This window comes from Dichomitus squalens, assembly GCF_000275845.1.
Source record: "Dichomitus squalens LYAD-421 SS1 unplaced genomic scaffold DICSQscaffold_116, whole genome shotgun sequence".
NCBI classification, from domain to species: Eukaryota; Fungi; Basidiomycota; class Agaricomycetes; order Polyporales; family Polyporaceae; genus Dichomitus; species Dichomitus squalens.
The window spans coordinates 1-17757 of NW_006766998.1; the positions used below are offsets into that span (position 1 = coordinate 1).

The 17757-nt window shown below is 55.2% G+C and overlaps 7 protein-coding genes across 7 annotated transcripts; 3 read left to right on the forward strand and 4 right to left on the reverse strand.

Moving 5' to 3' along the window:
- Positions 1-2467: 2467 nt before the first annotated feature.
- On the reverse strand, positions 2468-3097 carry DICSQDRAFT_175651 (uncharacterized protein; the record flags this gene model as incomplete). Its single annotated transcript, XM_007371531.1, has 2 exons — positions 2468-2944; positions 3014-3097. 2 exons carry the CDS (start codon positions 3095-3097, stop codon positions 2468-2470), a joined length of 561 nt encoding a protein of 186 aa, XP_007371593.1.
- Positions 3098-5682: 2585 nt separating this feature from the next.
- DICSQDRAFT_73229 (WD40 repeat-like protein) lies at positions 5683-7602 on the forward strand (the record flags this gene model as incomplete). Its single annotated transcript, XM_007371532.1, has 2 exons — positions 5683-6082; positions 6728-7602. The coding sequence occupies 2 exons, from the start codon at positions 5683-5685 to the stop codon at positions 7600-7602; spliced, it is 1275 nt and encodes a 424-aa protein (XP_007371594.1).
- Positions 7603-7802: 200 nt separating this feature from the next.
- DICSQDRAFT_43560 (uncharacterized protein) lies at positions 7803-7961 on the forward strand (the record flags this gene model as incomplete). The annotated part of the gene is made up of 1 exon (XM_007371533.1): positions 7803-7961. A coding segment is annotated over one exon (159 nt), but the record flags the coding sequence as incomplete, so codon positions are not given.
- An 862-nt stretch (positions 7962-8823) lies between these two features.
- Positions 8824-11134, reverse strand: DICSQDRAFT_184249 (fungal hydrophobin). Its single transcript, XM_007371534.1, has 6 exons — positions 11053-11134; positions 10944-10997; positions 9832-10868; positions 9533-9731; positions 9305-9372; positions 8824-9229 (listed from the first exon to the last, which is right to left on the reverse strand). The coding sequence occupies exons 3-6, from the start codon at positions 9986-9988 to the stop codon at positions 9219-9221; spliced, it is 435 nt and encodes a 144-aa protein (XP_007371596.1). The 5' UTR covers positions 9989-10868; positions 10944-10997; positions 11053-11134; the 3' UTR covers positions 8824-9218.
- A 255-nt stretch (positions 11135-11389) lies between these two features.
- Positions 11390-12068, reverse strand: DICSQDRAFT_141877 (uncharacterized protein; the record flags this gene model as incomplete). The annotated part of the gene is made up of 2 exons (XM_007371535.1): positions 11803-12068; positions 11390-11745 (listed from the first exon to the last, which is right to left on the reverse strand). Coding segments are annotated over exons 1-2 (256 nt in total), but the record flags the coding sequence as incomplete, so codon positions are not given.
- Positions 12069-13595: 1527 nt separating this feature from the next.
- DICSQDRAFT_158242 (uncharacterized protein) lies at positions 13596-14219 on the reverse strand. Its single transcript, XM_007371536.1, has one exon. The coding sequence runs from the start codon at positions 14204-14206 to the stop codon at positions 13826-13828; it is 381 nt and encodes a 126-aa protein (XP_007371598.1). The 5' UTR covers positions 14207-14219; the 3' UTR covers positions 13596-13825.
- Positions 14220-14422: 203 nt separating this feature from the next.
- On the forward strand, positions 14423-15447 carry DICSQDRAFT_164197 (uncharacterized protein; the record flags this gene model as incomplete). The annotated part of the gene is made up of 1 exon (XM_007371537.1): positions 14423-15447. The coding sequence occupies exon 1, from the start codon at positions 14485-14487 to the stop codon at positions 15445-15447; it is 963 nt and encodes a 320-aa protein (XP_007371599.1). The 5' UTR covers positions 14423-14484.
- Positions 15448-17757: the final 2310 nt, after the last annotated feature.

Sequence of the window (17757 nt, forward strand, 5' to 3'; positions counted from 1 at the left end):
CACTCACCTAGTCCCAATGACCAAGAGGTCGAGATGGGGACTAGAGAGCGCCTAAGGGGGTCCTTATATACTCGAGGGGCTGCTTAGCAACCAAAGACAAAGCGCGAGAGCGAGGCAGTGAAGATGACAAAGGAAGAACAAAGGGCGAGAAAGAAAAGGCAAGAGCATGGTGATCACGGGAGCGGAGCATGTGGCAGTGGGAACGTATCTACAGTGTCCAAACTGGGATGGGCTAAGAAAGGAAATGGTCCAGAAATGGAAGGTGGGCGTCAAAGGGAAGGGAATGGGCGGCAAAAAGGGGCGTCTGTCCAACGTCCGTGACACTCGTGGGGCGTGCGCTCGAGCGGGATAGCGGGTGGAGGATGGGAAGTTGAGGATGCAGTCCTAGCTGGAAATTCATAGGTACGCGAAGCATGCGCTATCGTTCTTGCTATCAGGTTGGAATGCTGGGGCAGGACGGCCATCGGCGAGGGAAGCGCATACGGATGCGAGCAATGGTGGAGAGCAGAGATGCGAGAGCAGTTGTGGAATTGCATCGTTCTCATTGTCGTCAGTGCGAGTGCTTGTAGAGTTGTACTATCAGATCAAAATCAGGCAAGTCTTGTATATGGCTCGGTAGGGTCGCCGGATAGATTGTTGGTAAAGAAAGGCAGCCCAGGAGTCACTCAACCGTGTTGAGTGCTCGAGCGCTGAGCGCTGAGCGTCTTCCTCCTGAGCTAGACTAAACACGTGCAACTAGACCCAGCATCATCGGGCGCTCTGCGCAACGACGGCTAGCCTGTCGGCGAACTCAAGTGTACTTACGCACTCTAGTTTCCTCTTCGCGCAAACCCTCAAGCTCAAGTCTTGCATGAAGCGCCATCACACCATTCTGGGAACTCTGATCATCAAGACTTGCGCGCTGATGCGCCTTTAGCACCAGCGGTTTTCCGTTCTGACATTCCCCTCCTCACTTGCGTCCGCTCTCCTTCTCCTGCGCGTACTTCTCCCGGTTTACATCTCGTTTTGGGCCCCTTTGTACCAGTAGATAGCGGTGCGCAAGCTCTACGAATGGGTTGCACCCCAAGGAACACCACGTTCCTTGTTCGATTCACCCATCGAAGTTTGATGCGCTCGTAGGGCGCCCCGCCACTTTCCCCCTCTCTAACCCTCGTTTCATGTGAGGGAGGTCTGCAGACCTGCAAGGGTTGTTATTCCTGAGGTATGCAGACCTCGTTGTAGGCTACTCGCTTCGTATGATCATTTGGCATCGCGAAATAGTGAGAGGGGCCGGTTTTTTTATTTGTACTTCTGCTCACACGTCCGCAACTACTGCTGTCGTCTCTACCCCTATCCGAGCTCGACGTTGTTGCCATGTGAGAGTCACGACGCTGTTCTTGCCGTATCTGGTGTGCGACGCTATCATCAGCGGGTTTGCTCATAGGGAACTGTGAACAACGTCTTGTCATACACGTCGTGCCGGCATTCGACATCGCCCCCTCTCGCGGCGCTCCATGGTTGTACTACATCCCAAGACCCTTGCTGACCTTACTTTATCGGTCCTAGTCCCCATCACCTTCCTATAGGGCTAAACTGCGCAAGAGCTCCATCTTTGGCCAGCCATGCTTCCTTGTTGTCCTCAGGATGCTCTGTTGTAGTATAATGCGCTTGGTACGACGCTTTGTTTTGCACTCACACAATGGCCTTTTAATGGCCATTACGCCACTTGGCTTTCTCTCTCGGATCCTACGTACAATAGCTATTATCTAGTACATGTATTTATAGTGCTACTCGGATCGCCCGTAATATCATCTTCTTTCCCCACGAACTTCTACATGCTCGTCCGGACTACTGTTATGACGTTCCTTTCCACACCCAAAAGGCGCTTTGCACACTTGGTCGATGTTTTTGCGTCTGAGAACGCCGGTATAAAACTGTAGTGGTGTTCGCCATCTGCCTCCCTGACACCATCCTTTGAATAGTGTACGGCCAACTTCCCGATCTTGCCACCCAGTCGGGAGCTCCGTTGTTCCTGCAGCGGAGTACGCCTCTCTTCTATTTGAACTGGGAGAGCCGCCGAACACGAAATGTGTGTACGAGCACGCATCTCATCACTAAAAAGTCTAACCTGGAAGATCCCCTCTCGCCAAGCACTATGGGTAGCTCATCAGCGATTTTGCCAATAACGACGGCTCCTCGACCCTATTGAACATCCTCTTCGAGACGTTTGCTGGATGATCTATCTGACACTTCAGATCCAGCATGCATGACTCCTTTGCGCTAGCAATGGTACGTAAGAGGCATTAGTCAATCACAGACCCACTTCATAGTGTAGCTTGTACGTGATTATAACATATCGGCACCCGGGAACCGCTGCAGAAACGTGGCCCCTATCCGTTCGCAGGTCTGTGAATGAAGATCAAAGTATGAGCTTGGCATGTTTTCGATATATGCACGTATGCACACCAGAAACTCACCGACTGCCACCCTACTGGGGGTTCACATACCCCGTGACGCCCACGTTGTTGTACCCGAGCATGTTCACGAAGTCGTCTACCTCCGCCTGGTCGGTCGTGTAGAAGTTGAAGTTCGCCTCGTCCGGCTCCTGGTGCAGGCGATACAGTGGCACCGTGCCGCACTCCTGGTCCGGATACACGTACCCCACCACGCCCTGACTGACGTAGTTGCCGCGGTTGAGCACTTCGTCGCGCTCTGTTGTGTTCGCCGTGTAGAAGTAGTCCGTCGACTTGGCGCCGTACAGCCGGAACAGCGGGACGGCGCTGGGGGCCTGGGTGTCGGACGGCAGGATCTGCGCAGCGACGCCCTCGGAGATGTAGTGGTCAGCGCCGTTGATGAAGGCGGCCATCTCGGTCGCGTTCGTGGTGTAGAAGTGGGCGGTCGCCGACTTTGAGTACGCGCGCAGGAGTGGCACGGTCGAGTACCCACAGTCTGGTACGGTTGCAGGCTGCAGTGGTGAACGGCGGTGTGTCAGGTGGAGTCTCCAGAGCAGATGTAGACCGGTGAGGAGGCTTACCTCGGGGGCGGCGCGAGCCGTTGGCGAGGCGGAGGCTAGGGCAAGGAGGTTAGAGCAGACGATGGCAGCGACCGCGAACTTCATGCTGGAACTGTGTAGCTTCTGTAGTACAAGAGTACTGCAGAATCCCTCATCAACTGTTGAGGATCTTATACCTTCTCCTCCACCGAATCGGACGGATGATTTGCTAGCACTAGGGACCGATGGAATGAAAATCGACCCACAATGGGCTCGAGTGCAGCCTCTCGGTCAGGCTCAATGGAAGATCTGCCGTCAACCACAGCCTGTAGTCTTCGCTTGCTATACGAACCTCTCGGGAAGATCTAATCGTCGCATATGTATGTTCGCTCAGATCACCCCGATGACATCGGTCTCGGGTTTTTAGCTTGCGCATGGTGGGAACTTGCTCACTGATAGGCTATCGAGGGTTCGACTATCTGGTATTCCCCGCTAGCAGTCGCAGACGTGATGCGACTCTGGCCCAGCTTGATGGCGGAAATGCAACGAATCTCCGGGGTAGGAAGTGGAAACGTTTCAAGTAGCCTGTACACCGTAGAGACGCTGACTCAGTGTGATGTCTCCGAGTGGCGAGCGAAACGCACTGCATAGCGTTCATATTTGATATGATTGCTGCTTTGTGCCTATACCCAAGTCAATCTGCCGAGATCTCCCACATTGTTATCGTTCGTATATCTAGTAGTTTGCGTACCGCTCCCCGAACATAGGCTCTCGCAAGGTGCTATTGACGAGCTAACATCATAAATTTGACCATTCTGGAGTGTAACAGTTTCAGTATAATGCGTCGGTCAAGGGAATACGGTAGAGTAGCCACTACATTGCGCGGAACTTACTACACAACATTGTCGCACCAATAACAGCGATGATGCATAGCGCGCAACAAAGCGCATGTCAAAGTGACAAGGAACAGACAGTCCCCGACTATCACTGCATCTGACGATCGTCTCGGATCCGTAGGCATGAACCGTCCCTACAACGAAACAGGAAGCGTCTATGAGAGCCCAAAGGGGTCCGATCGAAACGAAGGTGAGGCTGCACTCCCTCTCTTACTCGCTCCCAGGAATACCAGCCTCCCCGGCTTACAGGACAACCGCCGATGCAGAAACAGGTCATGCTCAGCAGGCTACACGAGAGGGAACTGGACGACAAGGAAATGACGTACTCGAAAGGCAACTAACGAGGCCCCCAAGGTCGCTATGTTCGCAGCACATTGGGGCGTACACATCACCGCCAATCTCGATCGAAGCCGTAGACCACGGACAAACACATATTGGGACATGGTCGAATAGCCGCATCAACAGCTCCCGATCACCGTTCCTGACACAGGGCAAAGATATGTCGCGTAGACCCAAAGTGCATTCACCACGAAACCAATAGGCCGGGAATGACGCTCGCAATAGTCCGGAGAGGCGAGGGAGAGCGAGCCTGTGCTTGCGCCGGCGGCCTAGGGTGGCCGGACCCAAGTGCGTCGGGAGGTGATGCGGGGTAGGATGCGGATAGCCACTGGGATTGGAGGGGATTGTGGGAGGGAAGATGGCAGTAGATAACCTCGAGAGCGATTCGCACGTCGAGCGCGGCTGCACGAGGAGGCTCTCGTTCTTGTGCCCGAGGGCCTAAACCCGCTGACGAGGCTGCTCACGTTCCCTGTCCTGCACGAACGATATAGACCGCCCCCCATTTGCCCCGTCCCCTCCCGTTCCCGGCCATGCCCCCTCTCCTTCTTTCTCCATGTCCCTCCGCCTATCCCGCTCACGGTCCGCTCTCTATCCTTGTTGTGGTTCTTGACATGTAGCCAGCGTGGCGAAGGCGAGCCATGGTCACTCGAACGCCTGTAGGAAGACTCCGGAAGGCTGTCCGCGAGGTCGGGGAAGGTACGCACCAGCGACAGGAGCCGGTCAAAACAGGCCCAGAATGAAATCATGTCCGTGGCCTTCTCATGGTTGCGCGCTGTACGGAGAATGCGGATAGAGGCAACGTTGGAGGTGCAGTCCTACGAGTGGAGTGAGGCGCGATGCATTCTCTATCAATCTTGCAATGAAGTGGGAAATGCTGCGGCAGGACGATAAGGAAATACCTTCTTTGAGATATCGGCGTCTAAGGAGCCTTCCGACTGCCGTCACCCCGACTCTGCTTCTCGACATCGAGACTGTCCGCCCCCATGAGGATGGGTCAATATGGCTGATTGTTTGCGACAGACGTAGGAGTAGGATGACGCTATGAACATGCCAAGTAGGTCAGACAGTACTTCCTACGTCCTCAACCGTGACATCTCTGATCTGGAGGGTCGCCTTTCCACCTTCGTCCCCCAGAGCTTATCGTACTCGTCATGCAACTGGAAGGACCACCTCGCTATCATTCGACCGCCAGAGTTGCAACAAGAACTAAGCAGGTTTTTACGAGAGAAGCTTCTGTTCTGGCTCGGACTGCTCAGCCTCTTGAAGTTCGTCAATCGCGCCGCCCCTTCGTTGGAAGCAGCGCTGAAGTGTTACAAAGTGAGCCTTGTTATTGTAGTTGGCCCACTTTTATCTTGATCTGACTTACGAATGTCATAGGTTCCTGGAAGTGACCCGTCAAAGGAGCTTTTGCGCGATGCGATTTTCTTCATCCGCCGGTTTGCCGGTGTGATAGCCCAGGCCGCTCCTCACGTCTACATGTCAGCTCTGCCTTTCTCTTCGGCGTCGTCCAGGGTCCGGACCAATTATCTCCCATATTTCTCCTTTCTTCCGCTCATTGATCGTGTTCGTGACCGTTGGCCGCAGGCTCATGCCGTCCTCTCGAGGCACACAAACGGAGTTCATTCCGTGGCATACTCTCCTGATGGTCAGCACATCGTGTCAGGATCGACAGACGAGACAGTGAGAGTATGGGATGCGGAGACGGGCGAAGCAATCCTTGAGTTGTCTTGCCGCTCCCGGGTTTGGGGTGTTGCTTTCTCGCCGGATGGCCGACACATTGCCGCGGCGCTCTTTGATTCGACGGTGCGGATATGGAATTCAGCGACAGGGGAGGCTGTTTGTGAACCTCTACGGGGCCACGAGGTCTCAGTGGAGTGTGTCGCGTACTCTCCAGATGGACGTCGCCTTGTATCTGGCGATTGCAATGGTCATATCTGCATCTGGTCCACAGAAACGTTTGCGATGGTCAATAAGCCCGCCCTTCACCGCCATACGACATTCGTTCACTGCGTCGCATTCTCTCCGAGCAGTCAATACATCGTCTCCGGTTCCAACGACACGACGGCGCGGGTTTGGGACGCAATTGTAGGACAGGCTGTGGGGGAACCCCTTGAAGGCCATACATCAGCTGTCACTTCCATCCTTTTCTCGCTGGATGTTCTCCGGATTGTCTCGGGATCATATGACTCGACAATCCGAATCTGGGACTTCGAGACCCAACAGACGTTGAAAACGATATCTCACCCCCTTCTGGATGGCGTATGGTCTCTCTCGCTCTCTCCCGACGGCAGGCGCATCGCCTCTGGATTGCGGAACGGTAGCATCCTCATATAGGATCTGGAGACATACAGGATTGTCGGGGGACCATTCGCTGAGCACGGCAGCCTCGTAAGCGCTGTTAGCTTTTCGCCTGACGGTCGCCACGTCGTGTCCGGCTCGTGGGATGCGACGATACGGATCTGGTCGACAGAGGAGAGCGCGAGTGTGGAAAGCCCTGGCGATGTCTCTCTCGATCCACCAGATTCCGCCCCCATGCGCCGTGTGACCTCGCTTGCGTACTCGCCTGACGGACGTCGGATTGTATCGGGCTCCGGTGATGGCACGATCGACGTGTGGGATGCGGAGACTGGCAAATCCATCTGCGGGCACTTCGAGAGTCATTCCAACGTCATAATTCGTGTCAGGTTCTCTCCGGATGGCAGTCGCTTCGTGTCCGCCTCGTGGGATAGAACACTTCGTGTTTGGGACTCGACTACACTCCAACCACTCGGAGAGCCTCTACGTGGCCATAAGGGCTGGGTGCTGGACGCTGATTACTCTCGGGACGGCCGCCGGATTGTCTCATGTTCGTACGACCGCACTATTCGCGTCTGGGATGCAGAGACATACGACTGTCTTGTCGGGCCTTTGGGGGGGCATCAAAGTTGTGTTATGTCTTTCGCGTGGTCACCGGATTGCAAGCACCTTGCATCCGGCTCTGACGATGGGACAGTGCGGGTGTGGGATAGTGAGACGGGGCGCGAGATTGGCGAGTCATTCAGGGGCCACAAACAAGGGTACCTGTCCCTTTCATGGTCCATGGACGGCCGGTATGTAACCTCATCCGCCGACGACGGCACAATCGTATTCTGGGATACGGAAAAATGGGGACCAGCAGGTGAGCCTTTGCGCGGCCACACAGGCAGCGTGTACCATTGCATGTATCCTCCCGACTATCGACGGATCGTGTCTTGGGACGAGGACGGGACGATACGGATGTGGGACGCACAGACGCGAAAGCTCAGTGTCGGGGAATGTCTGTCCAATCCATTCGGAAGCATCGACTCTCTCGCCCTCTCTCTCGCCCTCTCTCCCCCTCTCTCTCGATGGTCGCTGCCTTGTCAGCGCTTCACGTAGTACCATCGTTGTTTGGGATATAAGTGCTTTCACAGGCAAGTGGCAAATACCCTATTGTCAGTTATAAGCTAACCATAGAGATATTGTTTCAAGATCCTCTGGTAGTTCATCCCTCTGTCATCAACTACAGAGCTATGACAACAAGCTCAGATGAAGCCCCGTCGGGGCTGTCAGCTACTCCGAAGCTCGAGACGTGGGACGGGTGGCTCACGGACATGAAAGGTAATCTGGCGATATGGGTACCGGACGAGTATCGAGATTCTTTCTTATGGCGAGGGATGGTCAAGTCCATGGGACGCGAATCACTCACCGTTTACTTTGTAATTGCTTGCTATGGGAGAGAGTGGACGAGATGTTATCAGCCTCAGGCTGTGGCATGAGTTTCGCTAGTCGTCCTTCCTAGTCGACTTTTCTCCCGAGTCGCAACGCAGTAGCATACGGTATAACTGATTGTACATACTTGGATGCCTTGAAGAACCCTGGATAGTAGCGCTACTTAACGTATTGGAGCGAAGTGAAAGAGCATTGCAATCTTCAGCGCGCCTTCCGAGTCGGAGCACATGCAAGTACGACGTTCGACGCCGCCCTCTTTCGGGCCCCTACACTGCGAACGGTCGTGTTATGCTCTACAATAAATTCTGGTGGGGCTAAGTCTGTCAGTTCCTCTCGGGAGATACGAATCATGTAGAGACTCGGACCCTCCGAGAGCGAGGTACGTAGCATGATGACCGTTCTTCCGACTCACTAAACTGAATAAAAATCTCTTTTGGGAACAGCACGATGCGGCTCATACAACTGGCGCTGTCCTAGCAATGGTTGAGCTCACAGCCGCCGCAGATGAGGCGACCAGACCCTCCGCTCTAGCCATGCGCCCACGGCGACGAACGCTGACGACAGAGGACGTAACGAGCAGCCGCGAGCAGCGGGAGCCCGCCCTAGCGTAAGCGCAAATATTCGCGCCACTGATCGACGATATGGGAAACGTGCGTGCGCCCCGTCGGATGTAATGTATGCCTTGAAGGTGTTAAAGCGTGGAGGACCTCGACCGCATCCTTGACCCTTGCGCAGCGTCACGACCAGGGGACTTGTGATACGCGTTGGACGCATCTCCGACGACGTTCATGGCTACCAATGATCGCCTAGCCGACAAGCTCGGCGCAACGATGCAGCGGGGGCAGCCCCGGGCAGCGATAGAACCGCAGTTTCGTGATGGCTTCGGCCGGGTAAGATGCGTCAATTCGGGAGAACACACTATAGTAGTAGCAACTATCGCGGAACTTGCAGTACAATCGCACTCGATGACAGCGACGCTGCATGGCGCACAGCAGGGAGCACATGTTAAACGCGCGGTGAGTACGAGGTGTCTGCGTCTGTACGCTACGCGGGTCTATAATTCCGGAACGAACAAACAATGAGCGGAAGGCATATAGAAGCCATAAGGGACAGATAATATCCGACGAGCACTGCATCTGACGAGTCTCGGATCCGTTGACATCGGCCGCCCCTACAGCGAAGCAGAAAGCGTCTATGAGAGCTAAAGTGGTGTCCGATCGAGACGAAGGCGAGCTAGGCTGCGCTCCCGCTTACTCGCTTCCAGGAACAACGACCTCCCCGGCTTACAGGATAACTGCCGACGGGAACGACACAAAGAAAGTCATGTTCAGCAAACTGAATTAGGGACCATTGGATGATGAAGACGTACTCGGAATGCAACCGATGGAGATGAGGCCCCCCACGTTGTTGTTTTCGCAGCACACCGTGTTCGCCGAGCTGTGGCGTACACATCAACGTCAGTCTCGATCGACGCCGCAGACCAAGAACAAACACAAGTAGAGACATGGTCGAGCAGCCGCAAATATTGGCAGATCCCAATCACCGTTCCTAACGCAGGACGAGTATATGTCACGTAGCTGACCAGAAGCACACTCACCAGGAACCACCACCAACGCCAATGACCGAGATGGGCGAGCAGGTGAGACCGACAGCCACGTCGGGCCCAAGGATGATGCCCAAGAGGCCGAGGATGACGCTCGCAAGGGGGTCGCTTGCGGTAGTCAAGGTGTTGCAGCACTGAACGGGCCCCGTCGAGCACGAACTCGGCGAGCCAGAGGGCGTGCTCCTCCTCGCGGCTACAAGGACACGTATGCATAAGTATATTGATTCATGAGCGCCAGGTCCACTGGAGAGGAAAGCGCGTGGCAACGCATGAGGGAAAGGCATGGTACACACGCGATGCGGGGGTCGGGTCCTTGCGGTAAAGCTTGCGCGGCGCCTTGGGAGGGAGGCCGCGAGCCATGCGCTCTGCGTTCGTGCCGGGTGCTGCCGCGGCGGCGACGGTCGCGACGAGGAAGGCGATGACCGCCATGACGAGTGTGAAGGACCTCATTGTCTTTTTCGCTGGGGGGCTATAGGCGGCCGCAAGGTTGCACAAGGATGCGTGTCGCGTATGAGCGGAGCGAGGGCGGGAGCAAGGATACAGGACAGAGACGGACTGGAGGAGGGTGGATATATGCGCGGCATGGGGACAATATTTATATGACGAGCGCGCGATGGAGATGCGGCGAGGTGCTGGAAGATACAACAGATTAGAATCCGATTCCAAACCTCAAGGAACGCGCTTCCTTATTCGCGTCATGTTATGGCATGGCACGCCGCACCGCCGGGCATTGATGGAGTCGCGGGACGGGGCGGTCGAGATGTGCTCAACGGCCAACCAGCGTGCGGCCGAGCGTCTCGTCGCGGGCTCCATCGCGCTTGCAATTGGCCCGCGCGTCCCAGTGCGAGTTCGCGTCTTCGCGCCTCCCTATCGCCCTGATGTTGTAACGGCACGTTCGTTCTTTCGATGGACATCGATCAATGTACAAGGCGTTTGTCAGTCGATAGACGAGCCGTGGTCGCGACACCCGTCTTCGCCGACGTCGGGCGGCGGGCCTAGTGACTAAGAAGGAATAATCGTCGCCTCGCTGGGTACGCAGCGAGCGTTCCTCAAGCACACTTGGATGCCTCAGCGATAACGCGGCCTTGCACACGTCCGTCTTACGACTAAGCTGCGAGCAGACAAGAACGGCCTTGGCTGAGCGCCGTGCGATCGTTCTTTCGCCGCGCCAGGGGCATTGGACCATGCAGGAGCATCCTCGAGGCCTGCACGAGATGTGGAGCGACGCTAGCGCGATAATTGCGGTGGGAGTCTCGGTGAATACCACTTCAATTACGGACGACCTCGAGCCGCAGTCAGCGCGCTCTCAGGGCGCCTGTACCATCTGGATCTGTCAGTGCGTTTGCTCATCATCATCGACGTTGGCTTGCTCGAACATGACATAACCTGAGAAGGTGTCACGTACTGGCCATCTCCGACCGTTCCTGAATGTTTCGGTCCTCCATCGTGTATGTAAGCACTGGATAATCTTTCGTAAGTGTTGGATTAACTGCTGCATGGACAGACAGACCGACATGAGAGTGGACCGACCGTACTCCTCGGCATCCGATGTTCAACGGCCCTGTTAGCCGGCTGTCCCGTTGATGAGTGTTTCCCAGCTGGTGAAGCACGTTCACGGCATGCTAGCCTGGAAGACAGGGCGATTGAATGAAGCACGAATGAAAACGCGGCAGAAGGAGACGGCAATGTGGAGGCAAATTGTTGGACCATGGCAGCATCGTGTGCGTCTGAGAGAGAAGCATCCACGCGGAAGTGTGCATCGTGGGCTGAGGCATCAAGCGGAGTTGCGAATTTGGCGCAGGGGCGCCCGCAGAGCGGCTGGGAAGTTGCACAGCTCTGCGCTCTCCTCCCGGTCGTGCTCCTCCCTGAACCTCTTCCTCGGACTCCACGCCTTCTGCTGCTGCCTGCCGATTCGTGCTCATCTATCCAATGCTACCGACACACACCCTGGATATGTTCAAATCAACTTGCAATTTCTATCGTAAGCGTCTTCAGTCGGCGTCACTGCAAATGTATAGCGTCTGGGAAGAACAGGTGCGGAGATAGGCAGCTTCTTGACCGTCAAACATGTCGTGGTGGCGCCGCAAACGGGCATATCTGACAGATCACCACCTTCGTGGGATTGTGCAAGCGAAGAACTACCGATGGTCCGCTCTTGTCGCGCAATATTCACCTCCTCGGCTAACGCCTGCTGTGTGTACATGCCGGTATTCTTGACGGAATTCCTGCCCCACAACTATAAATGCCACTGACTCTCTGTTAAGCAGATAGTCATGTCCATCCGGCACGCTGCGATGCGTCACAGGCGCGATGAGGCCCATAGTTGAGCGACCAAGGATGATAGGCGTTCTCTGGATCCACTAGGATGATTTGGAACGATCTCCTGGACTCCATAGCCCTCTCTTCTCGGCTCTTTGCTCGATTACAAGTACTCAAGCCTCAAGGAACATATGCAAGGATTTGCTGTATATCCGGTGAGCTCTGCTTGTTCCTCTGCGATATCCTTATTTCGGTCCCGTTCTCCAACCCGTTTAATCCCCATCGAACGACGGTTCCCCGAGCACTGGGCGTTTTGTCCAAGGTACCCTCTCTAACACCCTACAATACCTCAACGTAATGCATGAACGCTGATGGTGGCACGGACGCTTTAACCCGCGTCTCGATCTTGCTAATTTACGCAAGCTCCAAGGGCTGATGACTTGATGACGACGAACATCTTCCAGTGCCCGTGCAATTCCTTCTGGCGTGCACGGCCGGTGGACGAAGCGCGTCTGTGACATCCTGTCCTTGTTCTCGATCTCTTCTGAGCGCCGAAGAGGACGCAAATAGCCGGCTTCTCCCCGCGGACGAGCGGTGATTGCTTCTAGGCCATTCTATTTACCTTGTTCCCTCCCCACCGGATCCTATTGCTAACCTGTCTACCGGCCCGCCGGGACCGATAGCAAAGAGGACGTCTGTCCCGTTGCCAGTGCTCGGGTGCCTCTTTGCACGGGACTGGCCCGTACCGTGTCTGCGCCGCCGTCTGCCCACGCGCCCGGGACTACTGAGCTCAACCATGATTTGAACGCTCGTGAAATCTTCCGAGCGTGCCGGCTTGGGATTTCGACTGCTTGGGATGGTCCACCAGCGGGCATGCGCCATGATCAGGTCCTGGTATAGACGACCACACGCTACGGGACGTCAGCCACAGGACTTGGGGCGTCCCGCTGCCCTCGCGCTGCGGAGGATTGTCGTGAGTGACTCCCCGCATCTGTACCGTTGATCTGCTATCCAGGCTATGGCTTCGTGGAGGTGTCAGTGCGCAGGAATTGTACCTGGATGCAACCCGCATGGACAGCGGGCGTAGAGTGGTTGGAATAACGCTCGTGCGCCGCTCTTCCCTGCACTCCGCTCAGGACGGCGAGTGATTTTGGTCTTCGCTTTCTCACCTCGCAAGTGCTATTCAGCTAGGGTGCCCCGAATCCCCGTGCGCGCGTGGTCCACCTCGCTCCTAGCACCAGTGGGACAGAGTTGCACAATGCGTGCAAAGCTGTACGGTTCCCCTGAATCCAGCTGAACGAGGTAGACATATAGTACTGACCGCGATGGATTACGGAGTTTCGTCGTTTGCAGATCTTGAACCGCTGCGACCACCATACAACGTTCGATATCGACGGCAGCAAACCCCACGGGACGCATCGTGTCTTTCAATCTGTACATGAAGCAAACGGCGAACGTCGACAGGATGGCTTCCGCCTTCCTGAAGCGCGACGTCGTTCATCCCGAGCTTCGCCGGGTCGTCCGCCACCGGAGCCCCTCGTCTTTGGAAGCTCGCCCCTCCTCGCACCGGCGGCACCCTTTGGCTCCAGTCCCCGCAAACGCTAGACGGCTTAGCGTTCCTAGTTACGCTCGTGAAGGCCTTCCTAGCCTCCCGCCGTCCCTCGCACTCGGAGGGCTATCTTTTGATATGCAGCGTGCAGGCAGACTCCCCTTTTTGGACTTCGCCCGCCTCTTCCGTAACGCTTTCTGTGCGTTTCGCACTCTCCCTGTCCTTGCAATGGAGAATCGTTCCGGGGCAGGGGTTACAGTCCTGATTCCCTATCAGCACTCCGTAGTGACCATTATGCACCTCTCGTCGAGGTCCTCTCACCTGCATTAAGCTATCCTTCTCCGCCGTCCAAGGAACGTTCGGGTCAGCGCTCAAAGCCGAGCACTGGGACGGGAGCGACACGCTGATCCCGCCCTGCGACCGCCGCTTTGTTGCGCTCGAGCTCGAGCCAGGACAAGGTGCGTGCGGAAGTCCCTCCCTCAATGCCCTTTGCCGCGTTCCTTGATGTGACCGATCAGCGCGTTCTCAAGCACGACGTGCATGCACGCGACTGCTCGTGGCTTGCGGACATTGTTCTCTTCGGCTCCCCGTTCAAGTTCAGCAAGTATAGGCTCATAGAGGGACGTCTGTTTCCAGAGACGCTCGTCCGTCCGAACTTGAGCTTGACAACGACGCTTGGGTGGACAGGGACGTATATGTAGGAGGGAAGAGGCGGGTTTTTGAGGCTGCACTTCCTTCGAATCGCAGTCCTTTACTTGCGCTGCCGTCACATCCTTGTTAAGGAGCCAATGCAGTCTTCCGCTGTTGCTTTCAAGCATTAGTGATGCCTCCAGAACCGTGTAAGAGGTATTCGGATTCATCGTGTTCTCGAGATGCGTCTTCCAAACATGCGACATTGGGTAGGCGACGGTATCTATCTCAATGGACCACCTGATAACCTCATTGACCTTCTATCATAGCTTTGAGTTCTTCGAACGTCTAAGGTTCAACCTATGTACCGCAGCACCTGCCTCCTGTACAACGTCTGCCGCAGCACCATAAACCTTCCAATGTCCCACCAGGTCGTTTAAAATGATGACCAAGGCGATTGGCGATATCCATCAGTGACCTCCCGGAGCACTCCCGTCCGCGATACAACATGTCATTCATCCCCAGTTCTGCAGCATCGTCGGCAACATCGCCTTCCATCACAGGCGCCTCGTCTCTTCTCCCTTTGCTCGCGCAAACTTCCTCGCTCTCCTTGCAGATCTCTCAGACTCGGGTAGGCACAGCTCTCCTAGCCCAACTACTAGAATCTTCCGTCATCAACCCGCACCATCCTACTCACGCTCAGCAGCACCTCGACTTTGACGGCCAGGAAGCTCCTCCAGACACGCCTGGTAGGCGCGTGGACAAACTACCCTTCGCGGACATTGTTGGCATGGTGCGCGATGCGCCCGCCGCCGTTCGATCCCTCCCCATCGTCGCAGTCGAGTCATTTCAGAAAGGTGGTGAGAACGTGGGCTTGGTCCCTCATCGCTACTCCGTCATCACCATCACACATCCCCACGATGGCCCGCCTACGTTCATGAAGCTCCACCTCCGCGCCGTCGGAGAGAATGTTCCCGTGCTCACTGCAGAGCTATCCGACGACCGCAGTGCCCTCATCCGCCCGTGCGACCGCCGTCTCGCCGCGCTTGAACTCTCACCTGGGCACCCGGTGCAAGGCGGACCGTCCCTCGACGCTCTCGCCCAACTCCTCGACATCATCCAACAGCGTGTGGGGCGGTACGACGTCCACGGACGCAACTGCCTTTGGTTGGCGGACCTCGTGCTCTTCGGGAGCGCCCTGAAGTTCAGCAAGCATTGGCTCGCTGAGGGCCGGATCTCCCCCGACCAACCCATCCGACAGTACCTACGAGGAGAGATCGACGTCCTCGCCGCTACGACGCAATGCTTCCTTCCTCCGGGGCTGCCGTGGTGGCTCGGGAACGTCTATGCCGCGCTGGGAAAGACCTTCGGGGCGTTCAACATGCATGACGAAGTCGCGAATGTCGTGAGAGAGTGGAAGGACTACCTTGCGGCCGCTCCGCTCAATTATGCATTACTTGGTGTGGCGTAGTCATAGCTTTTCGAGTTCCCATTGTTCATCGCCCGTGTTCAACCCCTGAGATTTTGGTCGATTGCGGACATCGTGATGACTGATGATGATCTATGAAGTTACTTCCACGTAGTGTACGCGGCAGAATGCTGCCATTCTGCCGCTGCCATTCTGCCAGTGGCAATTGCCGTTCTGCCAGCGGGCCTGCACTGGCAAATATTGGCAGATATAATTAGCGCTCATACCGGAAAATGGTCGTAGGGGTGGTTCCCGCGGGCTTCTGATGCCTGGGTACTCATACAGAAGCCCTGTAAAGGTACTATTATGTGACGGCTTCCACAGGATTGCGTTCTGAGGGCTCAGGGCGATACTGATTGCTCTGATCTTGTTTTCTGGTGAAAGTGTGACCGGCGCTAGAACAATGAGGAGCAGCCTACGCCGCTCTTCATGCACTACACCCCTTCAGAAAGCTTTGAAACCCCATCTGAGGCCCACTGGTAAGCTTATAACATTTTTAGGTACTTCCTAGGGCACTCTGATGAATGTATGTCAAGAGAAACTCACTCCGGACTCGATGTCTCTCCATGGAGGCGCTTAAATATTTGCCAGTTTCTGCCGACCATGGCAATTGCCATTTCTGCCATATCTGCCGGCAGAATAGCCCAAAACATTTCTGCCATGTACACTACTTCCACGTCAAGTCCGGGATGTATGCAATTGGCATGAGCAAAGCTGTCTACATCCTTACAGTCATCGCTCACTTTTCGTGTTCAAGTGCATTTTCCTACCTTCCCGTGGCCTCTACCGCAGCAGAGACAGCTCACACGGAGAACTTATTACGCCGGTAGAAAAATGTTATCTCTTGATAAACTGATACCGTTTGGCGTATGCCTCGACGGAGACCAGGATTTCAATTATGGGGTTGGGGCAGAATATACTGGTATAGGGTCGTCATCTCTACTCCGATTTCTGCATTCATACAGCTCTCTGCCAGGCTTACAGTGGGCATGTCTCTTTTCTAGAGAGAAGGAGCGCAATGAGGATTCTGGCCGGTGGGTTGTTTACACGAAATTGCACATAAAGGAGCTCGACATAGATACATGAGGGAACTACGAGCGTATGAGAATGTGTCTCAGTCGTCTTCCAGTGAGAGCCCGGACAAGTCCGGAAGGATTGACCTCTCACTGGAATCGAGTGCAGCAATGGGATCATCTTCACGGGGGATCAATTCAGCACGCCAGCCGTTACCATAATAAGCCTGGCACCGATGTACGGCCACTAAGATGGTGTTCTCCATGATATTCCGTACTTCTCGTGGAGTCATCCCTTTCTCCTGCGTACACAAATCCAGAGAAAAGGGTCAGCAATCAGATCAAGGTTCACATTGTAGTAATTGAAGTATTCGAATCCGATCCAGCTCGCCAGCTGACCCTTGGTATGAATTGGCTGGGGCGGTGTGTTGTCTTGTACGACACAATCATCCTGTGGGACGTCCCAGGTGAGACATAGACCGCGGAAGCCTCATACAGACATGATCTTATGCTTACCTCGCGTATCAGCAGCTGTGGTGTACGGCGGCGTTGGACACGCACCTGCCGGTCATAGTCTTGCATATCATGAGTCTGGAGGCAGTAAATATCCCACAGAGTGTACACAGGGGCTACTTTCTTCGTCCGTTGGTCACGAAAGATATAGGTGATTTCACCGCGTCCCTCGGAGAACGGGACGGCTTCCAAGTGGTCGAACTTGGACTCCATAGTGACGCGACTAGGAGAAAAAGAGTCTATAGCGAGTTCAGTGGAGGTAAGCGAGGTAGAGGGAATAGAGACGTTCATAGTCCGTCTAGTCCGCCTCAAATACCTTGATGAGTGGCAGGCACTATTTGTAAGAGGGCCAGCGCTTACTACCCCAAAAACGGAACTCTCGCTTCCTTATTCGGTTCTCGGACGCCGTCCGACAACCGCCTTACTCCTATCGTAGCCCAGACTCGCTTATTCATTCACCATCTCATTTTCTCTCTCTCTTTTCAGCTTACTTAATATTATCCTACACTAGTATAAATAACCCTGTACCTACTCGGGGAAAGCCCCAGCTGTTCGAGAATTCGAGACACTACTACTCATCTCGCGTCTCGACGCTCTCGTGTGTATCTCCGCTCTCACTCTCTCTCTCGCTTGACTATCGACACCCAATCGACAACGCGAGCTCGTAGAGCGCCGGATACCTCACATTTTTTTGAGTATTTTTTTTCTCTTCTTTGTTCTCTTAGCTGACGCAACGGCTTGATCACCCGTCTTGTTGTCAGACGAATTGCAGGCATTCGATATGTCG